At 40.1% G+C, this 9,816-nt stretch overlaps 1 protein-coding gene across 1 annotated transcript; it reads left to right on the top strand.

Annotated features, from left to right (window-relative positions):
- The first annotated feature begins 8,293 nt into the window (after nt 1-8,293).
- LOC138056909 (pituitary tumor-transforming gene 1 protein-interacting protein-like) lies at nt 8,294-9,816 on the top strand. Its single transcript, XM_068902853.1, has one exon. The coding sequence runs from the start codon at nt 8,652-8,654 to the stop codon at nt 9,180-9,182; it is 531 nt and encodes a 176-aa protein (XP_068758954.1). The 5' UTR covers nt 8,294-8,651; the 3' UTR covers nt 9,183-9,816.

The raw sequence follows: 9,816 nt of genomic DNA, 5'->3' as shown, positions 1-9,816 counted from the left end.
TGAACTGAACGTCATCTCAAAATATGACATTTGCAATATCTTAGATCACGTAATGTGTTGTATGGCTCGAGCAATTCTTTAAGGTGGCTAGGAGCAAGCTCATTCAGTGATTTGAAGACAAGTAGTAGAGCTGAGACTGGTAACCAGGGGAGAATCTTCAAGATGTTGTTATAGTTTCAGCTAGTTTCATCTCGTCTAGGACGCAATACGACTCTGGTAGCATAGTTAGGGACACGCTGTAGTTTCTTAATCTGGTTCTCTGGACGGCCGGCAAGTAGGCTATTACAGTAATCCAGCCTAGAGGTAACAACGGCATGGATTAACCTATCCGCTTTTGGCTGATCTAGAAATTTCCGCATCTTCCTTATAGAGCGGTTTTCAATTGAGCGTCGAAAGAATTAGCGAATTACTTTAGTTTTGCATTACTTCACACAGTGATTGGTTCACTTTTCTCACGCCACTTTTTCAACCAATCAGAAGTGAAACCAAAACCAATCGTGGCTCGCGCGTACACATTTTCCCGCGCTTTGTGTCGGCTACGTGTAATTACTTCGAGTTTTGATTGGTTTATTAATGGATTGTCTCCGTCCTTTTTGATTGGCCAAAGTAAATGCTTTGGTTTTGGTTTTACGATACTCATTTGAAAACCGCTCTATGACTGAGAACCTGAGGAACGCAGACTGACAGCAGTTGTTCATTTGTGGAGCACCAGTCAGGTCAAAGTCTAGCAACATTTATGCGGTTTTAGGAACTGAAGTCGAAAATGCAGTGTAAGTTGGATAGAGTTGTTGCGTTCGCTTCCAAAGGGCTTTAGAGTAATAAACAGGATTTGAATCTAGGACCACCGAAACACCGGACGGATACTCTAGGTGCATTCTGGAGCATGATAAACAAGCTACTGTAGCCCAGCTCAGTGGTTACAGCATCTGACGTCCCAGGAAATACTAGCTACTTCAAGCCTGAGCTACTCAAAAATCCGTGGTGTCTTTTTCCTAACAAAATGCTAGCTAATGGCTAGAGACTCCCGTCTGAGTTTTAGCATGTCGTTTCAGTATGCCTTTCTTTTTGAAGGACCGCAAATATCTAACGACATGACAACTGACAAGAAGAAATCCAAGACATACAACCCCGCAAAATCATAGTGTCTAGCCACCCAGTCCTACCAGCAAAATACGGCATCGATCGAAGTTTTTAGCTTTTAAAACTTGCCCAAATTGTATCGGTATCGGTATGTCCTGGAATTCGTAGAAAAAAAAAACCAGAGAGACGACTTCACTCGTGCTGTGAACCGCCATGTTTACAACAAAGCAATTTAGACCTCCCATTCTGCATGAAAACATCTCTCACCTCTGTCTCGAGAAGACCAGACAAGCACGGTTCTTACGTTACGTTTATGCCTGTAGAATCAACTGAAATCTCAATTCCTTGTGAAAAGTTAACCAGCATCTTATCTTTTTAGGTAGGCTAGGTATCGGAGAGCCTAAACATTTACGCATGCGCTGACGGGAATGTTTGAACACAAGAGAACCACGACCAAAAGGAATTCTGGGTATTTTCTGCCATTCCATGACAGAGTGAGACCCCCGATTCTCATTTCATAGATTTTCTTATAATTGTGTCTAGCCACCCAGTAATACCGGCAAAATACAGCATCGATTAAACTTTGTAGCTTTCAAAACTTGCATGCCCAAATTGTATCGGTATGTCCTGGAATTCGTCCACAGAAAGGCCAGAGAGACGACTTCACTCGTGCTGTGAACCGCCATGTTTACAACAAAGCAATTTAGGCGTCCCAGTCTGCATGAAACCATATCTCACCTCAGTCTCGAGAAGACCAGACAAGCACGGTTCTTACGTTACGTTTATGCCTGTAGAATCAACTGAAATCTCAATTCCTTGTAAAAAGATAACCAGCATCTTATCTTTTTTCGTAGACTAGGTATCGGAGAGCCTGAACATTTACGCATGCGCTGATGGGAATGTTTGAACACAAGAGAAAAATGCAGTACCTCCAGACGTGGCGCTGGAGCGTCGTACCAAACGAGTCATCCCGGGATTTCGGCCCGTGCGATCGCTTTTGGACGCAGTTGGCCCTTCGCTGCTTTCTGCTACCGACCTTGCCTCCCGGTACGGCATTGAGGGAGAGATATGTCGGCCCCTAAACCATATGAGACAAATCCCACGCCTACTCACAGCTTCTCAGACCGCCCTTGTCATTACAATATAGCGAAAGATTTCGATCGCTTATATATTCAAGAGAAAAGAAATTTTATCTGCCATATGGTAAGCACTGGAGTCGCAGATTACAAAGTGCACGCATGCGTTCTGCTTAAGGTAACATACATACATGCATAAACTTTATTTCATCTCGAATTTCAGAATAATTAACTACAACAGCTAATATCTTCGAGACATTACATTTACAGCTAAAATACATAGCATATACAGATAAATAACTAAATGAATAATATTTAAAGGTATATTAATTAAAACGAAAAGCCGCTGTACAAAATGTGGCCCTGGATTTTCTTTTAAAACCAGTAAACTCAGTGGTACGGGAAAAATCAGGTAGCGCATTTCGCAGCTTAGCTGATAAATAGGAAAAGAACTAAAACCATATCTGGTTATTCTAGGTTTATTGAGGGGCAGAATGTAATTTCCACAAAGATCATGCATAAGAAGAGAACGGGAGAGAAAACGCATTTTTCATATATGCAGGAAAAACCCTTCCTTTTTTTTTTTTTGAACTACTTTTATCCAGCAATATGAGGAAATTTTAACTGCGCTTATTGCATAGAGATGTATACTTTGACTTAAGTGGTAAGAGGACAGGTAATTGCAAATTCCATTCTCATTACCCTCTTATTATACCGTTTCTTTGACAAGAAATTTCTAAAGGCCAGTTGTTTGCTAGGAGGGTAACCGCGAAAACCGGCACTACTTTCTCACTAATTTTCTATCATAAAAACTTGTTCAGAAATCAAAAGTCTCCGTTAACAGCACGCACCCTAGCCAGGGGTGGATCCAGCATTTTTTGAAAGTGGGGGCCGAACAAGAATACTAATCAGCGCGCGTTAGCGCGCGTCAGTAGCGCCTTAGCGCTTTTTTCTAAGGGGGTCTGGGGGCATGCCAACCCAGAAAATTCAAAAATTTGGGTACTCGTACATGCACTCTGGTGCAATCTGGAACGTAATGTATCAGGATTTCATATTGAATAAAATTATAAGTTATGGTTATAATGATGCATCGTTTTTGACTCTTTGCTTCAAAGTCACAAAATATATATAATTATATATATAGGCATTAAGATTTTACGTTGTTACAGTCTCTGTAAGATAGGTTGACTGTAGACAAGTATGTCGCATCCAGTCTTCTTCCTCATTTCGAAAGGATAATATTAGCGCCTGTAAGTTGAAAGTTTATTCGCACAACTTTGGTCATACTATTAGCGAAAACTCACGCTTTATCTAAAAAAATCAAAAGCTCCAACAGACTGCTTACAAAATGATAAAATTATTGTATATTTTGAAAAAAAAAAATCCCCGACGAACTGAAAGGAGGGGCCGCGGCCGCCTCGCCCCCCCTCCCCCCCCCCCTAAATCCGCCCCTGCTAGCTACTCCATAGTATCTGGGTAGAAATCTTCTTCTCACTACTTTTTCCTCATTTGATGAGGGCCAGTCTCCGCTTGCTTCTCAAGCAGTTGCGTCCTCCACGATCAAAAGGAATTCTGGGTAATTCTGCCATTCCATGACAGACGAAGACCCCCGATTCTCATTTCATAGATTTTCTTACAAGTGTCTAGCCACTCAGTCCTACCAGCAAAATACAGCATCGATTGAACTTTGTAGCTTTCAAAACTTGCCCAAGTTGTATCGGTATGTCCTGGAATTCGTCCACAGAAAGGCCAGAGAGACGACTTCACTCGTGCTGTGAACCGCCATGTTAACAACAAAGCATTTTAGGCGTCCCAGTCTGCATGAAACCATATCTCACCTCAGTCTCGAGAAGACCAGACAAGCACGGTTCTTACGTTACGTTTATGCCTGTAGAATCAACTGAAATCTCAATTCCTTGTAAAAAGTTAACCAGCATCTTCTCTTTGTTTGTAGACTAGGTATCGGAGAGCCTGAACATTTACGCATGCGCTGACGGGAATGTTTGAACACAAGAGAAAAATGCAGTACCTCCAGACGTGGTGCTGGAGCGTCGTACCAAACGAGTCATCCCGGGATTTCGGCCCGTGCGATCGCTTTTGGACGCAGTTGACCCTTCGCTGCTTTCTGCTACCGACCTTGCCTCCCGGTACGGCATTGAGGGAGGGATATGTCGGCCCCTAAACCATATGAGACAAATCCCACGCTTACTCACAGCTTCTCAGACCGCCCTTGTCATTACAATATAGCGTAAGATTTCGATCGCTTATATATTCAAGAGAAAGAAATTTTATCTGCCATATGGTAAGCACTGGAGTCGCAGATTACAAAGTGCACGCATGCGTTCTACTGAAGGTAACATACATGCATAAACTTTATTTCTCTCGAATTTCAGAATAATTAACTACAATTGCTAATATCTTTGAGACATTACATTTACAGCTAAAAGACATAGCATATACACCCAGATAAATAACTAAATAAATAATATTTAAAGGTATATTAATTAAAACGAGAAGCCGCTGTACAAAATGCGGCCCTGGATTCTCTTTTAAAACCAGTAAACTCAGTGGTACGGGAAAAATCAGGTAGCGCATTTCGCAACTTAGCTGATACGTAGGAAAAGAACTAAAACCATAACTGGTTATTCTAGTTTTATTGAGGGGCAGAATGTAATTTCCACGAAGATTATGCATCAGAAGAGAACGGGAGAGAAAACGAATTTTTCATATATGCAGGAAAACCCTTTCCTTTTTTTTTTAACTACACACAGTGATATTAGGAAATTTTGACTGCGTTTATTGCATAGAGATGTATACTTTGACTTAAGTGGTAAGAGGACAGGTAATTGCAAATACAAATCTCTTCACCCGGCTCTTTTTATATATACCGTTTCTTTGACAAGAAATTACTAAAGGCCATTTGTTTACTAGGAGGGTAACAGCGAAAACCGGCACTACTTTGTCGGCAATTTTCTATAATAAAAACTTGTTCAGAAATTAAAAGTCTACTTTAACAGCACGCACCTTAGCTGTTTTTTCTATAAATTTTCTATTATTTATTATTTATTTTTATTTACTTGTTTATTTATTTATTTAATGTGTGTGTGTGCGTGTGTGTGTAAGAGCTTATTTATTATACAGTGTCAGTTTTAGTAGCCCGCCTAGAATAGCTCTGCTAACTGCGGCCTACAAAGGCCTTTTTCACTATTGTTAAAATAAAGTCTCTGTTGTTACGTTGCTGTTGTCCTTAGTATTTGGCTAGAAATCTTCTCACTACTCTTTCCTCATTTGATGAGGACCAGTCTCCGCTTGCTTCTCAAACAGGTGCCTGCCCAAAAGGACTTCTGGGTAATTCTGCCATTTCATACCAAGGGAAGTTCCCCGATTTTCATTTCATTGACTGTTCTTTACAGCGCATGGCAATTATTTTTCTTTGGCTCCTTTTAGTGCAAACTTTAGATGATAATGTATTTTAATATGTTGTTGGAAATTGTATTTTTTTTTTGATACGGGGCCCCTGTATATGGATACCAGCCTTTGCGCTGAATGAACTTGGCTTTTTACTGGGGTCGCTTGTGACGGCCAACCTTAATTAAAGGACACAGTGATCAAATTCAGTTAACAGCACAACGAAGATTTTTGAGGCTGGAAAATATGACCTTATCGATTTGCAAGCATAGTGTGGGAGCATAATTTTGAATGACGCGCCATAATTTTTCCAATTTTAGGTTTTTTTTGGCGCTAGCGAGATTCTAACAGGAATAGAGTGAGGGACTCGTGTGCCGAAATCCCTTAATTTTTCGTCAAAGTACCCGCCAGTCGCGCGTTTGAGGACAGCTATTCTTAGAGTTATTTTCATTGAGTTATGTCGTAAAGTTAGAGTTAAGTTTCCAAACTCGTCAGCCAACATTCCTAAAAGCTAACCTTAGGCCTAAGGTTAGCTTTTATGCACGTTTAGGATACTTTGTGTATTTCTGAATTCAGGATTTAGGCCTTCCAAAATCTTGAATTCAGGATTTTGGAAACTGAACTCTTATAACTCTAATGTCATTAAAAAAAAACTCTATGAAAATGACTCTATTGCTAGTCAACCCCCGCGCGTTATGCTCTAGCTCTTTCTTGCCTTTTTTTTTATCATTTCGATATAATTTTTCTTTCTTCTGAGTAGATCCTTCGATTCACCAGAATCCGGTAATCCTGTTTGTGAAGCTGAACGTTGCCTACACAAATGGTATGATCCTAATTTGATACACTTCAAGCGTATATTTGAAGAAAAATTATACCTCAGCGAAAATGCCGTATTGATACTAAAAGCAATATATTGCACGTGCTTGTTGCACTTCCTTATTTTTGCGCAAATTATAGGATAAGAACAATATCCACGCTTTTGGAATTGTGTTACGTTGATTGTGGGAGGGGAAAATTGAATTGACGAAACTCTTAACTGACTTCCGCGGTTCTCTTTGGCAACTCCTTTCCTCCTCCACCTGAGAGAACCCTTCATAGAACTTGAAAATGACCGTTTTTAGAGAAGTTCAGGAAGTACGTCGTGACAAATTACGACACCAACTTTGGGCCAAAAATACCACTTGCCTTTCGAGGAAAACTCAGCTAGCAAGTTATTGCGCCTGATCGCTACAAGTTACGGTAACCGGAGACCATGAGTAAGGGCTTAACAACAATATTCAGATACCTTTCTTTTGAGTAACGTCCAGACCATCTATTTGTCTGGTATCTCGAAAAGGCCTCTCTCACAAAGTCTGATTGTCGCCTCAGCTAGTCAATTAGCAAGGCCTTGGTTACATGATATGTGCATCAATTAGCGTTTGAAGTTAAGGGGGTTATTAAAAACAGCAAGCTAAAATTTGACCATGTCTGTGGGAACGGTCAGCTAACGAGAACCTGTGGGCAGTGATAATCGAGAGTAGAGGAATGACTGGCTGATTTAAGTCCGACCTTTAGTTACATCAGGATACATTAGTACAAAAATCGGCCCTCCGAAATCTTGGTACCGTACCAATGTTTTTCGGGCACGGCACGGTCAATTTCTCATGTGCAAACAGATCGAGCAAGCTAGCTAAATCTCAGTAGGCACCTGTGCCAGAAATTATAGGGGTGTCTGGAGCACGTTTCTGGATGTGTGCTAGACACTCCAAATATTGGTGCCACGATTTTGGAGTGCCGTGCAGTGTGCGTGCGTGTGTCGCAAAAGGGGTTTAACATGTGAGTGGTTGAATGATTGATCGACTGACTGACTAATCCGCTAGAAGCTGATTACGATTACGGCCTTCACTTGAAGCCCGAACACTTGAAGTTCTATGCTCCCAGATAACCAAGATTTGAATATTGTTCTCGGGCTTCCACCAGTTTTTCAAAAATAAGATAAAGCCATGAATTTCGAATTCTTTGCCCATTGAATTACTAAAATATTGTTGGACATTTGAAATATATATTTAGACCACTCGTCCCCTTCAGTATTCGTACCGTTCCTTGCTTCCTCATGTTGACAATGCAAAAAAAGTGGAGCGCATAATTTTGCGCGAGGATTGATATTTGATTTTGGAGGAAATATACGTAGCATCCTTTAATATATTTGCGTTAGGAGGAGTTTAATTAGCTTGTTTTTATTATTGAACCGTAAAAAAAGATTTGAAAGGAAAAAAAGAAGACATGATAACAATTCGTAAAACTTTCCCACCCAGTCCCAATGGGTTATTCTCGTTTATGACTCAGTTTTTAATCCATTCAATATTTTATCGTTATTCCCGGCATTTCAATTAATATTCTGTACGTAATATTGCTGTCACTGCTATCGTGGACATTACAAAGAGCTTTATTTACCTGCAGCTTATTCACGAAAATATTCCGCTTCATGGTTCCCGAAGCGTGAACAATTGTTGAGTGGGGAGGCCTAAGCAGAATAAATTTCTTGCACGTAAAATTCCTTCTTTTGCGATAGAATGTATCAAATATATGCCCCGTTTGATTGATATGTGTGTTTTTCCAGCATCTTTTAGTATTATATTTCTTAATTTTTATGTAGCATGATTTTTCCAGGGAAATAGTTTTTTTTGCATTTAACACTGCCCCTGGTGGAGTAATGGTAAATTTTGAATGCATTGACGTAAGAGCGAGCGTGTAATATGAGTCGAACGTTTCCACTTTGTGTTGGCTTCGTGCAGTTTAAATTCCTGGTTGAAGAATTTGCGTTTTGGTACTAATTCACACCTGTAAGTTTTACGCGGACGAGCCAGTTTTTAAAGGAGGCTTTTGACTGTGCTGAGGGAGTGCTTTTATGTCACCTACCGAGCGAAGTGGAGAGTAAACATTACGCAGAAAGGACAGAAAAAGAGTTCAATTCAAGAGAGCATCGATATTTGCTTTTGCCTCGGAAACGGTGTGTTTTCTGCGCCGACAAGGAGCGAAGACTTTACAACATCAATGAAATAACAAGCTGAAGGCATCTCAATTTTAAATCTCCACTGAATTCTCGTCATGAATTTTGAACAACGTCTACTGTGCATTTCGCTTGTGACTCTCGCAGCTTTGATTTACGCCACGATGCCTGTATCAGCGGAAGAAACCGACTGCACCAAATTCAACGCCTCTTGCGGCGATTGTACCGAGAATACGGCTTGTTACTGGTGTTCCTCGACCGGAAAATGTAACAACTATCCAGGCTGGACGAAGATAGTTCCCAGAGATTGTCCCAGCAAGAAATGGTACTATGGACAATGCTGGATCGCAGGCAATGTCCTTATCATTTTAGTTCCTTCGGTGGTCTGTGTCGTCTTGATTGTAATCGGCTGTTGCATTTATTGCTGTTGTTGTCGGCAGTGCCAGAAGTGCAAAAGAAAACGACTGGAAAAAGAAGATGCCAAGTTGAAGCGAAAACGGGCCGAAATGCAGGCGATCAATGCTCAGAAACGAAGTGAAAGGGAAGTCAAGAGAGATGAAATTCGCAAGAAGTACGGCCTTCGACCAGGCGGATCGTCAGGCTATCAGAAAATTGAAGATACACCGTAAAACCGTAGAACATTGCAATAAATTGAGAGTCAACCTTCGCCGTTGAAAGAATCCCTGTAAAATTTAACTGAGCGGAAATAATACACAATCGGTTGAGAAAAACGTTTTTTTTTTTTTTCGTAACCGTGACAGCTTCTTCATAATTCTCATTGTATAAGTAAGTCGACATGTTTATATCTTTTGAGTGAACTTGATTAATTAAGTTTCTAAATAAAATTTTCTCAAGGCCATAAGTAGTGCAAATAAAACCGAGTAGCCCAAATCTCTGAAAGTGATATTTTCATATTTGCATTAGAAAGTTCCGTTTTCCAGCTGAGCAAGTTCAGACAGTTGAAAATTTAAAATAACTTTGTTTTGTTTTTGGAGAATGAAAGGTCACCTTTTGTTTTCGATAACTCCGCATTACTTAAAATCACACCGTGTATATTGGATTTCTTAAAATTAAATAACGTGGACTGATGCTTGTTTTTAAATTGTAACGCTTTGAAAATAAGTAGATGGAATTATTATTGTAATTATCAAAAGTAGAAATTTGCAACGGTCTTAGTAATTTGAAAAAAAAGTAAGAAGTAGACAACTTGTTCCATAGAGTTTGTATATTATCCAGCGTTGACTAAAAAACTTTTCATAAGGA

This window comes from Montipora capricornis, chromosome 7 (assembly GCF_036669925.1).
Source record: "Montipora capricornis isolate CH-2021 chromosome 7, ASM3666992v2, whole genome shotgun sequence".
Taxonomy (NCBI): Eukaryota; Metazoa; Cnidaria; class Anthozoa; order Scleractinia; family Acroporidae; genus Montipora; species Montipora capricornis.
The sequence above is the reverse complement of the archived record's forward strand: the minus strand, read 5'-3'. Positions and strand labels throughout refer to the sequence as shown.

Coding starts and splice junctions, on each gene's coding strand:
- LOC138056909 (XM_068902853.1), top strand. CDS start 8,652: ATGAATTTTGAACAACGTCTACTGTGCATTTCGCTTGTGACTCTCGCA.